The sequence below is a fragment of the Musa acuminata genome, chromosome BXJ1-2 (genome assembly GCF_036884655.1).
Source record: "Musa acuminata AAA Group cultivar baxijiao chromosome BXJ1-2, Cavendish_Baxijiao_AAA, whole genome shotgun sequence".
Taxonomy (NCBI): Eukaryota; Viridiplantae; Streptophyta; class Magnoliopsida; order Zingiberales; family Musaceae; genus Musa; species Musa acuminata.
The window spans coordinates 20,712,051-20,734,012 of NC_088328.1; the positions used below are offsets into that span (position 1 = coordinate 20,712,051).

The following is a 21,962-nucleotide window of genomic DNA, read 5'->3' on the forward strand; positions in this document are numbered from 1 at the left end:
GCTCTCATTGGTCAATGTATTTTGTACGGGCGAGCATACCGTTGCTTTTAATCAAACGTGCACGATGCGAGGCGTGGTGGAGACGCCGTTTGGTGCGCTTAGAGAAACGAGACTCGTCACCTATTCCTCCATTCCAACGGACGTTTCACTGTTCAAAAGCGCCGCCTCCTTTCCCAAGGCTCCGAAAAAGCGTGCTTGGCGGACCGAATTCGCTAAACTCGGAAGAATAAGAAGAAAAAGAACAAGGCGGCGAAGGCGGCGGCGAAAAATTAGGTCAGACTTCGAAGCCGCATTCTTCTTCTTCTTCTTTTTTAATCTTCGATGTACTACTAATCCGTCTCGAGAGTACAGATCGGCTTAAGATTTGAGCTCCGATCTGTTTACTCCTAAGGATCCGTCTTGATTGCCTCCGATCTGACTTCTGAACTCTCTATTTTTCCTTAGATCTTTGGGTTTTCGGTAAAATGATCGAACATGATGAATCCTAACTCTATTTTTGTTAGCTCGACTTTAATAGTTGTGTCCGATGCTTTTTTTGGGATCATTGTGATTTCGATCTTTGATTAGTTCTTCTGTTGTGGCGTTTACGGCTTATTTTGGGTCGTAGGATCGATGGCGAACATCGACATCGAGGGGATCTTGAAGGAGTTGCCGAACGATGGGCGGGTGCCGAAGACGAAGATAGTGTGCACTCTGGGGCCGTCGTCGAGGTCGGTGCCGATGCTGGAGAAGCTTTTGAGAGCTGGCATGAATGTTGCCAGGTTCAACTTCTCACATGGGACGCACGAGTACCACCAGGAGACCATTGACAACCTTAGGATCGCCATGCAGAACACACAGATTCTATGTGCCGTCATGCTCGATACGAAGGCATTTTTCTTCTCTGATGATATTTGATGCTGATATATTTTCCATTTTAGTTGTTTTTTAGTTTTAAAAAAAATTGAACTACTTCTAAGAAAATGTTTGATTAATATCATGTTTATATGGAAATAGCTTTAAGTGAAGATCATTCGGCGCATTTTGCTAAATCAATTTTGTTTCAACAGGTACCTTGTTCTAGCAACTGACCTGTTTTATGCGTTTCAATTTCTTCTTCTTCCTCTTTTTTTTTTAATCCAGTCTTGTTGTTCTTATGGTGTTGCCTGTTGAGGCGAACCTTTTTTTTCCCTTTTACATTTCACGTATGGAAATATTTGGGACTTTCAGTAAAATAAGTAGTTCCTCTGAAAAATTTGGTCATGCTGAAGATATAATTAAATCATGAATGTTCTTGGCTCAGTAATTGCTCATTTTCCTATATTGTATCTGGTGGCCTCTTTTGAATCTCTTACAAAAGTAAAAAAAACTGAAATTTTTTTGTCATGCTGGTGATATAATTTATACCATGAATATTCTTGGCTCAGTAATTGCTCAAATTTCTATATTGTATCTGGTGGCTTCTTTTGAACCTCATCTAAGATTGACATTTATTTCAGTTGGAGAATAAAGAAACGTACATGCATATTTATCTCTTAATGTTGTTTCAATATGCAAAGAAAATTTATCTAATATTTCTTTTCAGCTTTTCTTTTCTTCATATGGTTAAGGCCATACAATTAGTTAAATTTGCCAATTCTTGCTTTGTATGAGTCCGTATGTGGCATGTCTTATCAAAGTAAGGTTGTTGGTTTACTGAACATGTTCCTCTTACTAGTACAGACACTAAAACTTATGAGAGGCTTTCCAATTGAACTTTATATCAATTGTCTTTTTCTGCAAGATTTTAAGCAGAGGAACATCAGATGTCTTATTCTTTTTTGTTTCCATGTATAGTAGTAAACATGTGAGGATTTAGAAATTTGTACTTGAAGAAACAATGGGTCTTCAAATGTGCAACATTGGAGTAAATTGTCTCTTTCCACCTAACAATCGGCTCAAATCGAACTCGTTACTAATTTTTTTCCTGCAAGAATTCTTCATTTATGTTGTTAGGCCCTTGAAGTATCTGCCTTCTATCTTACTGTCATCACAGGGCCCTGAGATCCGCACTGGTTTCTTGAAGGATGGCAAACCTATCAAACTTAAGGAGGGACAAGAAATTACAATCACCACTGACTACAGCATCAAGGGCGATGAGAACATGATTTCTATGAGTTACAAAAAGCTCCCTGTAGATCTGAAGCCTGGAAATACTATATTGTGTTCTGATGGTACCATAACGTTGATTGTGCTGTCATGTGACCCAGAGGCTGGAACTGTGAAATGCCGTTGTCAGAACACAGCAACATTAGGTGAGAGGAAGAATGTCAATCTTCCAGGTGTTGTGGTTGATCTTCCCACATTAACAGAGAAAGATAAGGAAGACATCATGGGTTGGGGTGTTCCCAACAATATTGATATGATCGCTGTGTCATTTGTGCGCAAGGGATCAGATCTTGTTACTGTTCGACAATTTCTTGGTCCACATGCCAAACACATCAAGTTAATGTCAAAGGTCTGTATTTTCTTATCTGCTACATTATTTAAATTCCAAAAGCACACATGACACCACCAGGACTTCCTAATTTTAGTATAAGCAATGGTACCACCATTTCTTGGAATTTTGACTTTGTCAGGTCACCGGGATGCCTATTTCTGGCTATTTTTTGGGAGGTACTGATTACAAACTGAAATAAAGGCATCTGTCTGATATATAGTTGTCTGTATACATATGCATACATTGGTTAATGTAGGAGTTCATCCAAGAGTGCTTGGATCAGGTTGATTTTGGAGTTTTGTCAAATTATCTTCTTGACTCTGCCCATCAAATCATCCTAAAATCAGTTTTGCAATATATTATTTTATTTTTTCACAATTTGATTAATAGACAAGATATCTTCAGTCTTTAATTTCTGGTCTGACTGATGTTTAAAAGTGTTTATTAGCTTGAATTATCATCATTTTGAAACCTCTAACAATGGATCTCTAACCCTAAAAGTTGGTCTTGTTGTTGCCATCAGTGTTTGTTTGAAATCACCTATGCATATTAAAATCTTAACAATGTACATCTCTGTTTCCTGTTGTTATTTGTCTATGTAGGTTGAGAACCAGGAGGGTGTCATAAATTTTGATGAAATCTTGAGGGAGACAGACTCTTTCATGGTTGCTCGAGGTGATCTCGGAATGGAGATACCCGTTGAGAAAATTTTCCTTGCTCAAAAGATGATGATTTACAAATGCAACCTTGTTGGGAAGCCTGTCGTCACTGCCACCCAAATGCTTGAATCCATGATCAAATCCCCCCGCCCAACACGTGCTGAGGCTACAGATGTTGCAAATGCTGTTCTTGATGGCACAGACTGTGTCATGCTCAGTGGTGAAAGTGCAGCAGGTGCCTATCCTGAGTTGGCAGTGAAGATTATGGCTCGTATTTGTATTCAGGCTGAGTCCTCGCTAGACTACGAAGCAATTTTCAAGGAGATGATAAGATCTGCACCTCTTCCCATGAGCCCACTGGAAAGTCTTGCGTCATCAGCTGTCAGGACAGCCAACAAGGCTAAGGCCAAGTTAATCGTTGTCCTGACTCGTGGTGGCACTACAGCCAAATTGGTGGCCAAATATCGACCTAGTGTTCCAATTCTTTCAGTTGTTGTCCCTGTGCTGCTGACCACAGACTCATTCGATTGGTCTGTCAGTGATGAATCACCTGCAAGGCAAAGCCTCATTTATAGAGGACTGATACCGTTACTGGCTGAGGGTTCCGTCAAGGCTACAGATTCTGAGTCGACAGAGGTGATCCTTCAGGCTGCACTCAAGTCAGCAGTGGAGCAGAACCTATGTGAGCCAGGTGATGCTGTTGTTGCACTCCACCGCATTGGCGTTGCCTCTGTTATAAAGATCTGCATTGTGAAATGATTAGCAAATCAACCAGGCATGCAGCAATTCAAATTGCTGTTAATGGCTTCCTTTTCTGGTTTAAAATAACAGTATATTCCAAGCTCAGCCTTCTTTTTTGCAAGTTCTTAGTATAATGAGCTGGTCATTGGAGGGACTCCAATTTTAAGCCAATTGTTCCATGGTTTATGATTTCCAAAAACATTGCATTCCTCTGGCCTCATGCTGGCCAATGCAGACAAACTTATACTCGTCTGTTTCTTGACATTGGTTTTGGTAAACGTGATTGAGCTATGTTTGCATACTTGTTTCTGATCATTGTGGAGAGTAGGTTAAGCATGTATAAGAGTTATTCCTCGGTTATTTTATGACATGTAAATTATCATGGAATTCTTGGCTTGTTTTGCAGAGGATGTTAACATTCAGTTCGGTGCAGATGCAGTCACAAGCGGTATTTCAAGCTGATTAAGGGTGGGATTCATGTGGCTGTGATATCTAAATTGGAGGTGAATAATGATGAAAGCTTAAGAGTGATGAGGTAGTCGAAATATATATATATATATTTTTACTTATGTTGGAAATTCTCTTTCATTTTCAGGCTCTTGGAATTACTGAATCATTAGGCAGTAGTTTGACTACAATTATGAATGGGGATATGCTTACAGACAACATATCAGGTGAATAGAACAATCTGTCACAAAGCAAGAAATTAGCATGATTTCCAGTCATCTTGCTTAATGCGGTGGACGTCTCTTTGACGGCGAGGATGATTCAACGAAGAGAATCCGAGCCACTCTGGGCCGCTGGATACCTCCGTCGATAGGTAGAAGGGGACTGGCGGGAGAGTAGTTGAAGCCAAATCCAATTAATGGGTATTCCTTATATTTCACTTAAGCGGGTCGGCTGATCCAATCCGCTGCGTCCCCACGACCTTAACGGGTGGACGGAGATCTTGACCCGAACTTGTTGCAGCGAGCCATACCGGGTCTGAGATGGTTTAACCCGGTCCGTTTTGGAGTCGAAGGTCGTTGTGGGAGCCTAAGAGTTCGAGGGGGAGTCGGTTCGTTCCCTTAAAGAAAGCTCCGTCGTTGTGGGAGCTTAAGAGTTCGAGGGGGAGTCGGTTCGTTCCCTTAAAGAAAGCTCCGTCGTTGTGGGAGCTTAAGAGTTCGAGGGGGAGTCGGTTCGTTACCTTAAAGAAAGCTCGCCCTGAACCCGCTGCCGGTCGAATTCGCTGGCGATCTCAAGCGATATCTTCGGTCGTCGCCTGGGGTTTGGATCTTTTCTACCTTTCTTGAACGATTCTTCTCCTTTTTCTTTTGATGAACAAGATCTTGGTGCTAATTTTGGCAGAGATTGGGCGTTCTTGGAGAGGATATTGGGTTTTCGAGAATTCGGATCCGGAGTCGCGGTTTGGATCTTGTTCGCCATCGAAGCAGCGATCTCTCTCTGGGGATGAACTCGTCTTCTTGTTGCGTCTCCGGGAATCTCCCGTTCCTCTATGACGGTGAGCTCCTCGTCGATCGATCCTCCTGTGCTTTTCTTATACCTCGTTTGTTCGTTATTGTCGGTCGCTTTTTCGTTTCGATTCATTAGTTCGTAATAAAGTCCCCTGTCGGTCATCGGCCATCCCGATCCCGATGACGAAAGGATGTGAGCCCTAGTTTATCTTAGGTGTAAGCCCAGTTCTTGATTACATTATTAGTTCTTGAGACTTGTAGGTTTTAGGTAGTATGTTCATTTGGATTTAAGCCAAATAATAAGCCAGTCTTATAGATGCTGAAAGTGTAGAGCGCACGTCCATCTCAACATTTGGCATAAATTTTTTATATATATTATTTTTTTAAGTATTCAATATTCAGATCCATAAAGCATTGTTGATGTATTATAATTTTTTTAAAATCTTAAAGATATCCGATGATCGTATAAGACTCCCGATGTCGTTCATCATTTTAATCATTCTATTTTTATTTTGTGAATAATAATTTTATTGATTTTTTTATCTTATTGAATAATTAATCTAAGAGACCAATTTCTTATCTATTTAATTTATTGATCTTTTAAGCTTCTCTAGAATCACTAAGATTATATTTTATATATTTAGTTTTAATCTTACATAATCTTACATGTCCTTAATATAATCTCATGTTAATAGGAAAGGAAACTTCCTATAATTTTTATTCTTAATATAATCTCATGTTAATAGGAAACCATATTATATAGGACCCCAATATCCAAACCTTGTATTCATACTCAAATTTTGTTTGGATCTATTTGTATACGTAGCTTTCAAAATTTTAGTAATGCATCAGTTGCTTGACCTGCCAATAACCATATCAATATTGTTTTAGTGCAATACATGTAGGGGGCTACCAATGGAAAAAAGCTCAAAGCACCAGAAGTTTCAAGAAGATTCCCAAAGGAATGTGTCGCTCTATCCTCCTCAAACTATGAAAATTTCGGTTTTTGGTTTATATAGGCCTACAAATGCATGATTATTGATCATTTCCTCTTCATGTGAGTCGCTGAGCATTGTTTATAACCATTTGGATACATGAATACTTGTTTTCCTAATTGAGTTGTCAGATACGCTGTGCGTGTGTGTGAATGGATGCATGCCGCACATGCGTGTGCTCGTTCTTTGTGATTATGATTGGCTGAGTTGACCATTTCTGTTCGTCAGATGCCATTCACCTTGCAGGAGAGAGAGAGAGAGAGAGAGAGAGAGAGAGGTCGCACTTTGTTAGTGGAATTGAGAAAGGTAACACGGCGGCAGGAGATTCCCTGCTTTGATGTTCTAAATTTTGTTGGAGCTTTATGATACGTGCGTGCTTTAGCCGCCGAGGAAGCTTGCAGGAGCTGTGACTTATATATAATCTGCAGAATTTTGTGCGTTCTTTTTCTGTTTGCGCGACTTAGTTCTCGCTAGCGGCGCAGACCCCTGGAGGGCGGGCGGCTGGCATGACACCATAACTCATCTGATTAGGACACCCACCCCGTCGATACAACTTATTGGTACCACCATAAGCCAGCCCCACAACATCCAAAAGAATTAAATACTGTAAGCAGTAAATACATATTATGATTCGTGAAAATAACAACAGCGCCCATCACCTAGAAGAACTTGTCGAGAAAAAAGAGTATTAGCCCTTCACCAAAATTTGTCCATCAAAACGGTACAAGATACATACCAACTTTGTTCCTGGCCCCCTCCATATGCCCCTGTGAGTTCCACCACTTGACACGTTTCGGCATATATATATCATATATGGAGCCACAGTTGGTGTCGAACTAGAATTTAAAATCTTTCTTCTTTGATTTCCCTTCTTTCTCCTTGCGCTTCCTCTTGTTTGCAGCCTGCTGTAGTAGTTAAAAGGAACCCAAAAGATAGACAAAACCCCTCTGAATATCACTAACTCAAAAACTTATCATGCACAAGAACCAGACGATGAAAAATAGTACGATACAAACCTCTGCAACCATGTCACTGAAGTCCTCCTTCTGGTTCCGCAACTTCTCTTCTTCCCGGGCTTCTTCATACCTGTGATGATACCACCAATTATAATTTAATTTCCAACCAGGTGAAGAACACCCACTTTATGAACCAACGTGTAAGCTTTCTCTTACTTGGCCGCCAAAACGTCATCCATAACTTCCAGTTCCTCAGGCTGTATTGTGACATCCACTTTGTCCGACTTTTGACCTCGTAGAAGATCAACCTATGGAAGGTGATAAACAAAACAACAATGCTAAGGCAAAACAGACCAGAAGCATCCCAAAGCCAAATGATACAATCTTAATTAAAATTCAATTAGCATAACCACTGCCAATTAATGCGTATTCACATAAAAAGCTTCTCACCCTCTTAGCACCCATCTTCTCCTGTGCCCCAAGCACATATCTGTTCAAGGAACAAAAAAACGCAAGACCAACACCAAAGTCATGCTGCTCTTGTATTATAATATATTTATTACCAACCTGAAAAGATGACAAGAATAAAACTACTTACGTGTGACCCGTTCCAAGCAGTGTCCCAGGAGCAATCCTTTCTTCTTTCTCCTCCAAAACCTTCAGATAACAAAGAAGCAGCGTTACAAACTTGACAGCTCAATAAATCAACAACTAAATGCACAATCCATAGCAAGCCTAGGCTGGCCAACAGGCCTCTTTAGGCCTTGTTTTGGTCCACTTTATACCCATTACCAGCATGGAGGATAGCCTAGAACTGCCTTGATGTCAAATTAGACAAAATTTAAATTTATTTACTTGATATAAGGGTTTCTCAGGCTCCTTCCTTTGCTGCTTCCGAAGGTCGATAACATCAGGTGTCTCAACACCGGTAGGAGTGCTGAACAATGAAGCAGTGATTTAAGAAGATGCACATCTGGAGTTACGAACCAGGGATAATTTTCAAAAGGAAAAAAAAAGCAAAAATAACCTAGAAAGGCTGTCCACAGATTGCATGCCAGCTTCCAGTTCCTCCTCTTCCATCTCTTCTTCTTCTTCTTCTTCTTCTTCCATTTCCTCCTCCTCCTCCTCTTCCTCCAAGTCTCCCCAATGCTTGCTCCGATCAACTGGCTCTTCCTAACATCCAACATAAAGGTCTAATAAGGTAACAATGCACAAGCATCAAAGAAACTCTAAAAACATGGTCAATGGTTTTTATTTCTCAAAAATAATACCAAAAACTACTTGGTAAAAAAATACAATAGTAATAATATTAAACCTCCAATACTTAAGTTGCATAAATACATCAAACGTATACCCCCTAATACATCTCGTAATGGGATCTTTCTGTTTCATGAAAAAAAAAAAAACAGGGACACTGACATACCTCGTAATTGAGTTGTTCTTGTTGTTGAACCCCAAAAACATCACCATATAATGGACGCCCATACTAACAATTAAACAAGAGAGGTCATTTCAAAAAGGAAAAAAGAGATCATGTAATGTACTTCATGAGATGCAGGAAAAAAAAAAATCACAATCACGAACAGAGGCAAACATACTTCGTCAACAGGGGGTTTGCCCCAACCACCAGGATGATAGCCAAAACTAGCTCCTGGAGGAATAGGTGCATTTAAACCAGGAATTTTCAATTGTGGATAGGAGGGTGGCGGGCCATACCTCTGTTCAATAACAGTTTGTAAGTATATATTGAAGAACGAAGGCAAGAACTAGTGGGAGCAGTAAGAGTTACCTGCATATTAATCAGCCATGGAGGTGGTGCACCATCAGGCATACCAAGTGCCTCTTTCAGCTCCCGTGACAACATACCTGGCTTCATTTCCCTAAGCTTGACCTATGCAGTTACAAAGAAACAAAAAAGGGCTAATTCTACCATATGTGGAACAATCAAGACAAGTGGAATACCATATGTTTAGAAACTAATACTATTAAGGTCTTTACCAACAGCAACAAGGATTCATCAAAAGACTATACCCAAGAAAACCAAATACAAAATATTCTTATTAACTGTTTTACAGATGTGCCTAAAAGATAGAAATGTACTCAATATTTATTTTTAGGTGATATAAGCAAATCAGAAAAATAACATCTCTCGAGGTAAGGCTGTGTATATTACCCCCCGCTGAATCACACATTCGCGACAACCTGATGCATTATGACACTCTTTAAGGAGCTAGAAGTTTGTCAACTTGGATCAGAAAGTTGAAATTGCACCTTTCAGTACCATGTTATGTGAACTGCTCATTAGATTAAAAAAACACTATCCTCGAAAATGTGAATATAATCATCTATTATTGAATCTAGAACTTTCTCAGTAAGTGGAGCCAACAACCAAGAAACAAACATCGCAAAATGGTCGAGGCAACTATTAACTTTAGTAAAAGCCACAAACAGGTGCAACGTAGAAGCTCAAATAACCACATAAATGACAGCTAATTGCAGTTAAAAGTACCTCAAACTCTTTTCCCTCGAAATAGAGATCACCAAGTGTCGTTAACTTTGGTTTAGTCTGATACTTGAAGAAGGCATCATGCAGGACCTGCAAAAAGGGGAAAACAAAAAGGGGTCAGCATTCAACCAACTAAAGAAAGGCAAGGCAGATCTGTTCACATAGCTTAAGGAGCAACATGAGTTGCCCGATAACAAAAATGAGACCAATGACAAGATGTTTAGAGCCTATTGTTTGTAGAAATTACAGCAGGAGAGTAACCATGGCCAAAAAATCAATACCAAGAAAATTTTAGGATCTCATACACAATATTCTGGAATCTCAAGCACATTCATAATGGAACCACAGAAATATCATGGTAAATTACTCAATAAAATAATTAGATAATTTACCTCCATGAATGGCATAATGGTAATGCTTAAGTGACAAAGTAAATAAACCAGAAAACAATAAACAAAACCAACCTGATAGTCTATATCCATCTTTCCCATCTTTGGTTGCATGCGTTCACGCTGCTTCTGTTTCAGCTTCTTGCTGTCCTCTTTTTCTATATATGCCTAAAAAATTGATAATACAAGAAAAAATTAAACATGAAAGGATGGCTCAACAACTTCAACAAGAACAATGACATTCCAAATATTCAATCTAAAACTAATATAAGCCTTCCAACTGATTCTCAATAATCTCTCTTAACCCCACAGCTGAAGGGCCCAATAAAAAAAAAAATCAAGGAAAGCAAGTGCTTATTACAACAAACAATCTGCATTTTTCATGGTTCAGTTTCTCATTACCTGTCTTATTTTTTCAATTCCTGTTGCAGCAATGAAGTCGGGAAGTTGAAAAGGCTGTTTCTCAATGCCTCGTTTTCCCTGTGATAATCAAAGCCAAAACAAATAAGCTCTGGATACCTATTGAATCTCTAAGAAGCTACAACTTGGTTCTAATAAGAAAAATAGGTAATTCCGAATCTTAAGGTGGAGTAACATCTCAAAAAATATGAAAATATGAAAAAGAAAACAGTTCAGTCTGGTTTTGATGAATAATGACTTTAACTCTTTAAGTAAATTAGAGCTTGATTTCAAACAAATTTGGGTGTCACATACAGATAACTAGTTACTTCAAATATATATTCCAATTTATACCCATACTATTTTGTAATAAGAACACATCATATTTCTCGTAATAAGACCAGCATGTGTCTAACAATGCCCCACCAACATAAAAACCCTAAATCCCTAAGAAATAATACCATAACATCCTGCTTCCATTGTAGTTACAGTTATATCCCTGCAATAATAACATGTGTTAAGTGGGGTGGAACCTTTTTCAAATTTATAATTCCCCACCTCCTTATGCAAAACTAGGAGAATTATATTCCCACATGCACAATATATATACAAAAATATCCATCAAATTCATGCAAAATATTATAACTCACCTGTAAAAACTTCCGCTTTTGGCACCAATGCCTTGGAACAGGTACCGTATTGCGATATGACTTAAGAAAAACAAGAATCTTGGGATCTGCAGCTGTTGCATCCCACACCTTGCAGATTAAATCAGAAGTTAATCAAAAAGAACAGTCCTTCAAAGAACTTATGCATGGTAGATTACTAAAACCAGATCACAGATACAATTGGAAATCCACATTCCAAATAAAGTCAAAAATCTCTTCATTTCAGTTACTTTTGTTACCCAGGATGAACTAGTAATTGACAAGCATCAATGTAATTTATTCTCACTTCATCCCTGTATTAGATAGAAAGTCTCCAGTACAATGATTTCAAAAGGCGCTCGAGCGCTCCCCTAGGAGCTCAAGCGAGGCAAGGCGAGGCCCGAGCACCTCGTTTAACATCTAGGCAGCGCGCTTCAAAGAGGCGTCGCTTGGGCGCTCGCCCGAGCCCAAGTGTCGGGCACTTCGAGCGAGCGCCTGATTTAAACCAAGCGACCGAACCAGCTTTTTAGGTCTGGTTTGGTCGCATTTGCGTTAGTTGGTGCACAGCCTCCCCATCACGACTTCCCCCAACCCCAACCCTACTCTCGATTCCGCCGCCGACATTTCCTCTTTGCTGCTGTTGCCACTGCTCTCTGCTACCACCCGCTGCCGCTGCTCTAAGACAGCAACCTCCTGTCCACGACTGGGTTCTCACCGTGACTCAGCTTCTCATCTCGGTCTCCTTCTCGTACTCTATTGTTAACAGTAGAGAATTTTTTTAAATATTAAAATATATTTTAATATTTTTAATATTTTAAAGCATCACGTTTCGCTCGGGCAAACACCTCGGAGCGTTTTGGGACCTTGACGCCTAGCGCTTTTTAAATCACTGCTCCAGTATCCATGAATATATGCCTGAAAAGTCTCTCAAGCATCCATATCCAACTACTGCAGGGTGGAAAGTACTAGCAACAGTACACAAAATATTTAAGGAATCCAAAGTTAATCCTTTGATATGTAATCAAAACAGGCATTGGCTATCTGAAGCTCAGGCTCAAAAGGGTATAATATGACATGAATAAGGATGTAAACTCCATGTTACTGAGTCTGGGCTGAAGTAGACTAGTTTACATTGTATGACAAAGTCGCTTGTGAACTTCTTATAAAGTAAAACTTTGAAACTATGTTCAGAACAGTTTTCCTGCTTTATGATTAAACTAAATCATTTGGCATTACATTGCTCCACACAAAATTGATAACACTGAGGGAGTTGCACAAAGTGTGCCCAAAGAGTATAAAACTGCAGGGGGAAAGGTTACACTCTATTACTTAAACATATCTCATGTCCTCAACTGAGATACTTTTAATTGATAATGTCTCGATTACCACTACAACCAACACAATTACTGGTAAAAATTTTAAAATAAATCAAACAGGCCATGCCAGCTAAAAAGTGCACAATAAGAAAGAGAAACCATCATGAAAGAATACCTCAACCACATCTGGCCTTGAGCATATTTGTTTCAGATCTGCAATTTTCATTCTTCTTTGAAGCTACAAAAGAGATCCAAACATTAATCATATGCAACGTTTCACAAGAAAATCAGAATTAATAAAATATAACTAACCTTTTTCTTCTTATTCGACAGACCTTTCTCCTTCTGCTGTGCTTCCTGCTCTTCTTCCTCTGAGTCAGAATCTCCTTTCTTCTTGGCTGCCGCATTACCGGCAGCCTCATCCTTTTTGTCATCGTCCTGCAAGAAAAATAACACACAGATAAGGCCAGCATTTTTTATCATCACAAGTCATTACAATAAAATCGCATCTTCCACCAGACCTCCGCAGAGGCAGCGTCCTGGAAGCTAAACTTCTCAAGTACGCTCTTGAAATCCTCGAGGAAGCTTTCTTCTACATCAGCCTTCTCTGGAACATACTCCACTTCAACTGATACCTCAACCTGAACCACATCCCATAACTCAAGTATCAGAATACAAGAAACACCGTCAAGAATAAAGAGAAAACAAAGAAACATGCAAGAAACACCAGAAAGAATAAAAGGAAACCACAGAACATACAAGAAATACACAAAAAGCAACAAGAAACCAAAACTCCAGAAAGAACGAAAACGCACAAGAAACGCCGGAAAGAACAAAGAGAAAGTCAAAGAATATATAGTCACATCACTTTCCTTGGTTGAAAATTAAAACGAAAGCAAGATACCAGATCTATTCAAACCCTAATCTTTCAGAAAAAGATATCTAACAACACGGCCGCCAACGAAACCGCTAATCAAGAAAGAAATCCCTAGTATACATGTAAATACACAGAGTTAAGGAAGAAATAAACTGAGATCAGCAGAAACCCTAATCCCAAACAAGAAACCAAGAACTCCACCTGCGGCCGGGGATCAGAGTTTTCCTTCGCATCGCCTTCGGCTCCTCCTTCAAAACCGTCGCTCTCGTCTCCGGCCTCCTCGGCCGGGGCAGACGAGCGCTTGTTGTTCTTCTTCTGCTTCCGCCTCCGGCGGCGGCGCTCGCTGTCCCGAGCCTTCTTCTTCTCGGCGGCGGCCGCGGAGGCGAGGCCGCCGTTGGCCAGCGAATCGCCAGCGCCGTTGGGATACGAGGACTGGATCCCGAGTTCCGCTGCGGTCATCGTCGCGCTCGAGCGGAAGTTACGAAGAAAGCAGAGCAATGGGAGTGGGAAACCCGAAAAACATAACGAGAGACAACACGATCCAATCTCGGTCGGTGTAATATACATTTACGAATATCTACATATACATGGGTTTAATTACCATTCCACCCAAACCGGATCCTCTTAAGTCACTGGAGCACTTCTCACTTGCATTAAGTTAATTACAACATTAATAATAGCCAAAAACAATTCCGTTAATAATAGCGATATCGATAATAAAAAAAACATAAGGTATTGGTTTTAATGGTGCACAAAAATATATTGATTAGGTAATTGTTACAGAAATCAACGAGATAATATATTTGTAGTATATGAATATGCATATAAATTTATTTTTGAGGATACGTATGCATATAAATCATAGTTTTCGAATAACTCGAGGCAAATGATTAAGCATCTGTTTGATCATGTAAAATATGTGTATATGGTACATTTTTTGTACACGAGATTTTGGAGTAATACACTGTATTTTTTTTTATTTACACAGACGAACAGCGCCGATTCCAGTTAGATACACAAAGCCCAGGAGGAGGCCCAGTTGACGGCGCTGCCCACCCGGGGGATGGCGGCGATCTTGGAGGAGGCGTCGACCATGAAGCTGGCGCCGCACAGCGCCCCCTCGCTGTCCACCCTCGGCATTGCCTTCATCCTGTTCATCGGATGCTCAAAGCTCCTTAACCCTCCCTCGCTATGAAACATGCACCCTGAACCAAAACACAACTTGGTTGTTGTCATCTAATTCGCAGTAACCTAACACAAGGCCGTAGATAGTGCGTGCGCATACCAGTGGGGAATGGAGCGTAAGACTTGGCGCAGCTTCCCTTCATGATCTCCACATCATCACCGATCACCACGGAGCCATCCGCAGCGATGCCCCAGTACAGTGGCACGCCCCCGTCCGCGCTCTGCGTCGACAACCATGGCAAGCCAAACAAGAGTGAGAACCACCCTACGCTTCACTGCATGTGGTCATAGACGGGGATTGATGGTTATAGAGGTGCACGTACCAGAGCGGCGAAGACGGCGCCGGTCATGTTATCGTAGACGACGAAGGCGAAGCTGCCGGCGAGGTCCTTGACGACCTTGTCAGCGGGGTACGGCCCGCGGTCGCGCAGCGTGCGGTAGGCCTCGATCACCAGCAGCGCCTCGTTGGACATCTTGCCGCAGAGCCCGTACTCCCTGACGAGGGAGCTCAGGTTGCTGATGCTCCCCACGAACATGCAGTACACCTCGTCAAAGCTACAGAAGAACCTGCACATGTCCGTAAACGAGCAAGAAAGTTAGATGCGGTGAAGCTTATGCTGCGCAGGAGGACAAAGAACCGCACCTCTGGCAGAGGAGGGAGGGAGGGGGGGCTTGGGGGTCGAGGCAGGCCAGGGCTGCGCCGCCACTGAAGGTGGCGCAGAAGGAGTGGGCAGGGTGGGAGGAGAGGAAATCCCTGAGGATCTCGTCGGGGTTCTTGGGATGACGCCGGCGGTAACCAGGTTTGGGAGGGAAGCCGGTGGTGGACTCAGGGCAGCTGAGCTCCTGCGGGGGGCGCGCGAGGGTCTCGTGGAACACGGCCAACATCTTTAATGATTAATAGCAGCCGGAGAGAGCGAGAGGATGAAAGGATTTAAGTGGAGTTCGAGATGAGGACGGTGATGCAGTTATATGAGACGAAGGTGCGATGACTTCTGTGCCGCGGCGACACGATGCCCTCCGCCGAACTGTCGACACGCGCGCATGCGCGGCGGGCGCTTATCCGATGACGGAACTCCACGTCACGGCCCACAGGTGAGGGGGCATTCTGCGTGCGGAGTGCCACGTCTTTGCAATTGCTGACCCTGAAAAAAGTCAAACTCCCTATTTTTTTCTTTACGGATAAGATTTGGGGATTGAGTTATTACACGTACGATCAGCTCAGTGTGTCGGACGGATGACGATGACGACCGCTTCTCTTGTTGCTCCGCTGTCATCTTAATCCTACATGCGAATAGATTCCTCGCATATCATATGTTTAGAAGAAAGATAAGGAAACAAAAACAGATAACAAAAAAACTAAAACAGAAGTACTTTTACTATGCCCTAAACCGTCTACTCGAGATTCAAAAGGAATGTTTTTAGTTTTTGAAAACGATTCCTTGAAAAGGATCACATTTAGGGATACACACAAACTAAAATCCAAATCCTCCTGACATATCCAATCCAACAGAGTTGCGTACCTGAGTTTCCTGCGATGCATCAGACGGTTCAAGTGCCAGTGAGCGAGGAATGCCACTATAAAAGACAGGCAAAACTTGCATCAATTAGATAATCCCACCAACATTACTGTAATTGATTGTACCCACACAAAGTGTACGAGAATAACCAGAAAATATTTTTCTGGAGAGCAGAGACTTGGTAATTGACAAGGTGTTTCACTGATTGACCTGTGCCACAAGCAGAAATAAGAAGTTTGAGAATCAAACCAAAAGCACAGAAGCGAGCAGCAAAGCACTTCCATTCTATTTTATATATGCTGAGAACTAAGAAAGATAAGGATTATGCCAAAGTAAAACAATGCTGATTTATAATATGGTCCACGAAGTCTGATAGATAATACTTCATTTTTACTTGTACAGTTCAATGGCAGACCCATTCACCGACAATCAAGCAGATCAAGAGGCCAAAAACGCTTGATCATAAAGCTATGGACCGTAAAAGAAAATTCGTCATGAAGGAGAACTAGGGAATGCACAACATAGAAATACAAAACCAAAAGGATTTTTTTATTGAAGTTCTAACATCCATAAACAGCTCAGAAGGTGGTATCGGGATCCAGCAAAGGCATATTTGTAGCCGGCGTTCTAGATGAAGAATCAGCAAAGATCCTGCCACAGAAATTGTGATACGGAAATTTTCAAATCACTTATCGATAGGAGGCAAAAGTAGGCCTTCATAATTTGGCCATCCGGACAGAACACAAAGAAGTAGCCAGGTATGTATTCTAAAAATGGGATTCATTAAACCATCACTTCTGGCACAAAGGATACATAGTATGTACATGACCAAGATTTAAAAGTTAAGTCGATGCACATGGACTTTGCTAGAACTTGGCTTTGGCTTCTGAATGAGAACAAAAGTGTGAAAAATATAAGATGCAAAAAACACATGGACTTTGCTAGAACTTAGAGTATAATGAAAATGTAAATGCAACAGATAAAGAAGAATATACTTCTGAAACTAGTCACAACAATGGCTTTCAAAATATAAGCAGAAAAGCATGTTTCACTGCTCACATTGTGAAGGAGAATCTTTTAGCAACATGAATTTCACCATGCTGGCCATGATGCCTGATGTCAACAAAGAGGATGCCAACAATGGGCACATTTCGAACCATGCTGAACCAATGCCCATATTCCCGGTATACCAATCATTGAATGCTTCAGCCACATGCATTTAACAGAGTGAAATTACAATTACTGTAATGCATCAGCTCCAAATGTAGCAAACCTGCAAAATAAAGCGGGTAAGATATCACATTATGAAATTAAGTCGATGTCCAAAGAAATAAATGTTTGGCACTCCGTGAACTACCTATATGGTCATGCAAAACCAAGAACATTAAGCTAAGAACTGTTGAAATGTTCCCTTGATGATCTTATAAAAAGAACAACAGTTGTTAATTTCTATGGATCAACTGAAGGGATATGTAATAGAATTATTCAAAGTGAAGTTTGGTTATAAGGACAATGATCAAACAAAGGATGCACTCTACAATATTCCAATTTTACAATTTGTGATGTATCTCAGAGTAATTATTATCATAAATATGTAACCAAGGTGTCAAATTTGTCTTCTCAAAAAGAAAATGATGCAAAATAATAAACATATAAAAATAACCTTTTAAACTTTACAAAGTTAGCCAAACTACAAGTAGACTAAAAAAGATTAAATCCTTGGAGAAACTCATGAAAGATAAGCAACAGAAACCCTTTTTTTTCAAGCTAAAGATTTTCTACAACTAGATAGTTGAGATGGCATCATTCCAGAATATTCATACATCGATAAACAAAAACAACTGAAAGGTCGCCAAAGGTAAGTAAAGCCTGATGTCATTTTGCAGAAAGATACACAAGAAAGACAAAGGTTGTTAGATGTTTCTGCAGCAATATGACCCTCGCACGTTATCAAACAAAAAGAGATGCGTAGTCCAAGAAAAGTGTAAATGAAGCTACTCGATGATATCTGCAATTAGATTCCAGACATGAAACGGAGAGAGTAATTTATCTCTAAGTAGAAAAAGGAATTGCTTCGAACACATTTAATCTCACAATAATCTAAAGTCCCAAAAACCTACGAGCTCTTTTTTTTTTTTTGTGGTTTATTGAAGGAGACAAACCATGGAGGCGTGGAATCGGAGGAATCACGAATGTGATCGTACCATGACCGAATCATCCAGCGCGAGTAAAGAATCATTCCCATCCCCGCGAAACCAATCACCGAATTCACCAGCTTCAGCACCGACCGCAGGCCACTCTTCACCACCCTCCCTCTTCTCGATCGATCCATAGTTGAAAAGAAGAGAACCCTAGCACCCAAAATCGAACTTGTACCACGGAGAAGGGTATGCGTACTCTCTGACAATCATCTACCTGCATTCGGATTGTGGATCCCACAAGAAACTTCGCCCATCGGACAAGGTATCGCGACGAGTAGCCGCACGTGTACTGTTGGAAAATTTACTGCTCCCGTATGAAGCACGAAGAGGGGATCGGAAAGTCGCCGGCGTGGATGCTGCGATGGCGGCGATGGATCTCCAGATTCGAGTCATCGATCGTTCATCACGGTGTTGAGGGATCTGGACCGTCCATCAAAGACCTGATGTCTTCTCGGATGGAAATTTGATGCAAATTATTTGTTTTTGTTATTCCTTTCTGCGACATGTAAAAGGTTACTTAATATTAATATATTTGCATTGTGACACGTACTTAGATGTTCGTGATCGAAGACACAGAATTCTACTGCGAGTAACGACTTCTACAGTGTTAAAGTCACCCAACAAGAGAGAGCGTCACGCGGCTTCTTTGACCGACCACAAAGAAGTTGACACATTTCAGCATGAACAACCATTGACCTTGTGACATGTGTGCGCGATCAACAAGCAGAAGAACTTGTATTATTAACTTATGTACATGTATGAGGAAAAAGTAGCTTCAACGTCAGAACAAGAGAAGACACAACAGAGCACAGAAGAAGAGGAAGAGACATATCTGATGCAGGGAGCTCTCCACTTGCATCTGATGCCTAAGCAGCCTCGGATTGTTGCTACCCGATGCGAAAGGATACGGGCTTGCGTAGTACGTGTTCATTCCATGATTCCTTTGCGCCCATGGGAGAATAGCTAAGCCACCGAGCACGCCTCCAGCCGTCGAACGGAACAACGGCGCGAACAGTAGCGAAGAAGAGCCTCCTGACGTATAACTGGTACCGAGAAGACTCGCATAACCGGAGTAATCGTGTTGGTGGCGGCGAAACTGAGGCTGCTGCGTTGGTTGATATCGGTCAACGTACGCCGCATCTTCCGTGCCGCGGGGACGGTGGTCGACCACCGAGGTAAACACCGCATGATCACGGTGAAGGGTCGGCCGATGTGGAACCTCGGAATCCGCCACGGGGCTTTGTCCTCCGCGGCCATAGAGCGGGACGAGGGTGTCCTGGGAGAGGGAGGCCTTGCAGACAGGGCACTGCCTCGGGGACATGCTCTCCACCTGCATCCACTTGTAGATGCAAGGCCAACAATAGAGATGACCGCAGAGCGTGACGACCGGATCGACCACAAAGTCCAAACAGATGTTGCAGTCAAAGCAGCCGTTCATGGACGATGCAGGGGAAGCAGCATCGTCTGAGATGCCGCTCTTCGTCGACAAGTCTTTCTCCTCGGGTTTCTCCTTACCGGAGCAAGCACGGTGGATGTAGGCTCGGGGAATGCCGTCAACCTCCTCCATCCGCACTCGGAGACCTTGTGCTGGTTACAGAAGGAAGCTAGCTAGCTGCAGAACACTAGTTCAACAAAAGGGAACAAAGTCATTGATTGAAAGCAGCAACGAGTCTGGAAAATATCTATGCAACATTAAAAGAACGAGTCTGTGTGGGTCACAGACAAAACAATTCAATGATATGCTCGACACAAGCAACAGCCGGGGACCGCGTTGGTCGGTCACTTTTCTTAATGCCGACCACTTCATATAAAAATCTGTCAGCGAATAGAGGATAAGGTTGTTCTCGTCATGGTAGGTCAGCTCCATACAGGCAAAGAGCAGATAAGAGCCAAGACGAGCAGAGGATGGAACCAAACATTGAATAGGGTGGTGGGCCATCGACGACTTAAAGAAAGGCAATGCTATGTATGAACCCTTCCTCAACGACGACAGGAATAAGGAAGCTTGAGGCGGTGACGCGGAGAGTATGGGTCCACAACAAAGTGAACACGGTAGCGTCTGAGCCTATCCAGAATAGAAATATAATACCACCTGCAGTCTGTGTTTGGACTGTGCAAGAAAAAGGAGCATCTTTTTGCCTTCTTCCCTACGAGGAAGAGACATCTACCACCATCGTCTTGAAGCATCGGCATCCAAAGTGTAATAAAAGTTCTATCGGAAGAGAGAAGAAGGAAGGAAGATATAAGGTAAGATGCAAGCGTTTTTGTGGTTACAACAACAATAAGATTAAGACGATCTCCAGATAATATCAAATCAAGATCCAGACAAGTATATTTGGTTTAATTTGTCAAAGAGGAAGAACGATGATTGCAATTGCGTTTCCAAAGTATGGAAGTTGATATAGTTTACGATCGTCTGAGCTCAAAATTACTGTTCTAACAGTTCCATTGATCAGTAGCAGGGAAAACAGATACCAAAGGAACAATTCAAAAGGACAGTCGAAGCCATTGACTCTAAGATGAGCAGTAGGTGATAGTTTCAGAGCAAAAAACAAAGAGCAAGAGCACACCCACCAGACACCCAAACTTGTGATATGAAACCATGATTCCTTCCCAAAAAAGAGGAAGTGTGAGAAGAAAGAAAGAACAATTCGGTCTCAAGAAAGCGAAGGGCAGAGTATATTATATCTTCTGGATCAAAGTTGGCACATGTAAACACTTACCAAGCGCTTCGATGCCAACCAACCAAAGAAATCTTTCAAGGACGAAAGAGAAAAGATGCAGCGGTATCGCACAGGCACATGCTCTGTCTGTTTGGAGAATAATCGATAGGGACACAAAACCATCCAAAAAGGTTCTTAAATGAAAGGAAAGGTGTCGAAAAAATAGGCATAGCTTCCGTGAAGCCATCAACCGAGTCACCTAAAATCTTCTTCTTTCCCAATTTGAAAATGATTCTTGCACCGATCGAAATCCCTAACCTACACTATCAGAAGATTTCGGGCAGAAGCAAAAGGATGGTGCACGGATCGTAACGCATGTGGATATCCAATGTGTCCGAGGAAAGAATCGGGGTCCGATCTCAAGTATCGAGACAAAACTGTTGCCTCTACGATCGAGAGGCGAGAAGAAGTAAGAAGGAGTGCATTAGGCAAAAAAGAAGTCGCTTTTCTCTTGCCCTTTTTCTGTTGCTCATGAATAAAATCAACCAAATAAGCCAAAAATGGGCCCGAAAACCCCCAACTTGATGATTTTTCGTATCAAAACATCGTCTTCGTGCAAGATTGCGGGGGTGAGGAACCACAAGAACAAAACTAAGAACAGCTCAAGAATCTCCATCGACGTACCGATTTCGAAGTCCAGGAAGAAGCGTTACGATCTCTCTGTCTCGATCCGGCAACGCCTTGGTAAACGAGACGGGAAGGGGAAGGCAAAACAACAGGCGGTGCTTCAGCGCGACGGTGGTAGCGACCCCGACCCCCTCGGTATTTATAGCCGAGAGCCGAAGCAGGCAGGCCACGGAAAGGGGGAGCCACTGATCTCGTGCGAGCCGATTCCTTTCACCCACGCCAAAACTCCTGTTCAAAATTTCCCATCCCCAAACCTAAATCGAGTTCACCCATCTGACCACAGAATCCAACTTACATCCCGGAGATGAGAAC

The 21,962-nt window shown here is 41.8% G+C and overlaps 4 protein-coding genes across 8 annotated transcripts; 1 reads left to right on the plus strand and 3 right to left on the minus strand.

The window, feature by feature from the left end:
• The first annotated feature begins 102 nt into the window (after nucleotides 1-102).
• LOC135597619 (pyruvate kinase, cytosolic isozyme-like) lies at nucleotides 103-4,159 on the plus strand. Of its 2 annotated transcripts, none has more exons than XM_065090829.1 (4): nucleotides 103-273; nucleotides 608-870; nucleotides 2,015-2,476; nucleotides 3,061-4,159. In XM_065090829.1, exons 2-4 carry the CDS (start codon nucleotides 613-615, stop codon nucleotides 3,874-3,876), a joined length of 1,536 nt encoding a protein of 511 aa, XP_064946901.1. In that variant the 5' UTR covers nucleotides 103-273; nucleotides 608-612; the 3' UTR covers nucleotides 3,877-4,159. The 2 variants fall into 2 exon arrangements, with proteins under 2 accessions (XP_064946901.1, XP_064946904.1); XM_065090832.1 differs by lacking the exon at nucleotides 103-273 and adding an exon at nucleotides 306-459.
• Nucleotides 4,160-6,889: 2,730 nt separating this feature from the next.
• Nucleotides 6,890-13,936, minus strand: LOC135597613 (uncharacterized). 2 transcript variants are annotated; one of them, XM_065090819.1, is made up of 18 exons: nucleotides 13,599-13,936; nucleotides 13,042-13,161; nucleotides 12,833-12,958; nucleotides 12,696-12,758; nucleotides 11,208-11,315; nucleotides 10,561-10,638; nucleotides 10,234-10,326; nucleotides 9,773-9,859; nucleotides 9,053-9,154; nucleotides 8,862-8,981; nucleotides 8,687-8,749; nucleotides 8,291-8,436; nucleotides 8,119-8,200; nucleotides 7,862-7,920; nucleotides 7,714-7,753; nucleotides 7,480-7,571; nucleotides 7,324-7,393; nucleotides 6,890-7,209 (listed from the first exon to the last, which is right to left on the minus strand). In XM_065090819.1, exons 1-18 carry the CDS (start codon nucleotides 13,854-13,856, stop codon nucleotides 7,144-7,146), a joined length of 1,773 nt encoding a protein of 590 aa, XP_064946891.1. In that variant the 5' UTR covers nucleotides 13,857-13,936; the 3' UTR covers nucleotides 6,890-7,143. The 2 variants fall into 2 exon arrangements, with proteins under 2 accessions (XP_064946891.1, XP_064946886.1); XM_065090814.1 differs by having other exon boundaries at nucleotides 6,890-7,212; nucleotides 13,599-13,934.
• A 338-nt stretch (nucleotides 13,937-14,274) lies between these two features.
• On the minus strand, nucleotides 14,275-21,962 carry LOC135597625 (stem-specific protein TSJT1-like). Of its 3 annotated transcripts, none has more exons than XM_065090850.1 (10): nucleotides 21,648-21,962; nucleotides 18,304-19,922; nucleotides 17,159-17,372; nucleotides 16,249-16,309; nucleotides 16,103-16,157; nucleotides 15,794-15,863; nucleotides 15,226-15,724; nucleotides 14,906-15,149; nucleotides 14,683-14,803; nucleotides 14,275-14,602 (listed from the first exon to the last, which is right to left on the minus strand). In XM_065090850.1, exons 7-10 carry the CDS (start codon nucleotides 15,465-15,467, stop codon nucleotides 14,406-14,408), a joined length of 804 nt encoding a protein of 267 aa, XP_064946922.1. In that variant the 5' UTR covers nucleotides 15,468-15,724; nucleotides 15,794-15,863; nucleotides 16,103-16,157; nucleotides 16,249-16,309; nucleotides 17,159-17,372; nucleotides 18,304-19,922; nucleotides 21,648-21,962; the 3' UTR covers nucleotides 14,275-14,405. The 3 variants fall into 3 exon arrangements, with proteins under 3 accessions (XP_064946922.1, XP_064946926.1, XP_064946914.1); XM_065090854.1 differs by having other exon boundaries at nucleotides 15,226-15,718; nucleotides 18,262-19,922; XM_065090842.1 differs by having other exon boundaries at nucleotides 18,262-19,922.
• Nucleotides 19,082-19,867, minus strand: LOC135611376 (E3 ubiquitin-protein ligase RMA1-like). The gene has a single exon (XM_065107118.1). It carries the CDS (start codon nucleotides 19,865-19,867, stop codon nucleotides 19,082-19,084), a length of 786 nt encoding a protein of 261 aa, XP_064963190.1.

Excerpts from the sequence above, each read along its gene's own strand:
- LOC135597619 (XM_065090829.1), top strand. The coding sequence starts at position 613 with ATGGCGAACATCGACATCGAGGGGATCTTGAAGGAGTTGCCGAACGAT. Across the intron at positions 871-2,014 it reads CCGTCATGCTCGATACGAAG|GGCCCTGAGATCCGCACTGG; the intron begins GCATTTTTCTTC and ends CTGTCATCACAG. Across the intron at positions 2,477-3,060 it reads ACATCAAGTTAATGTCAAAG|GTTGAGAACCAGGAGGGTGT; the intron begins GTCTGTATTTTC and ends TTGTCTATGTAG.
- LOC135611376 (XM_065107118.1), bottom strand. The coding sequence starts at position 19,867 with ATGGAGGAGGTTGACGGCATTCCCCGAGCCTACATCCACCGTGCTTGC.
- LOC135597613 (XM_065090814.1), bottom strand. The coding sequence starts at position 13,856 with ATGACCGCAGCGGAACTCGGGATCCAGTCCTCGTATCCCAACGGCGCT. Across the intron at positions 12,959-13,041 it reads AGGACGCTGCCTCTGCGGAG|GACGATGACAAAAAGGATGA; the intron begins GTCTGGTGGAAG and ends TTTTTCTTGCAG. Across the intron at positions 10,639-11,207 it reads AAAAGCGGAAGTTTTTACAG|GGAAAACGAGGCATTGAGAA; the intron begins GTGAGTTATAAT and ends TGATTATCACAG.
- LOC135597625 (XM_065090850.1), bottom strand. The coding sequence starts at position 15,467 with ATGTTGGCCGTGTTCCACGAGACCCTCGCGCGCCCCCCGCAGGAGCTC. Across the intron at positions 15,150-15,225 it reads CCCTCCCTCCTCTGCCAGAG|GTTCTTCTGTAGCTTTGACG; the intron begins GTGCGGTTCTTT and ends GGACATGTGCAG. Across the intron at positions 14,804-14,905 it reads GCGCCGTCTTCGCCGCTCTG|AGCGCGGACGGGGGCGTGCC; the intron begins GTACGTGCACCT and ends TTGTCGACGCAG.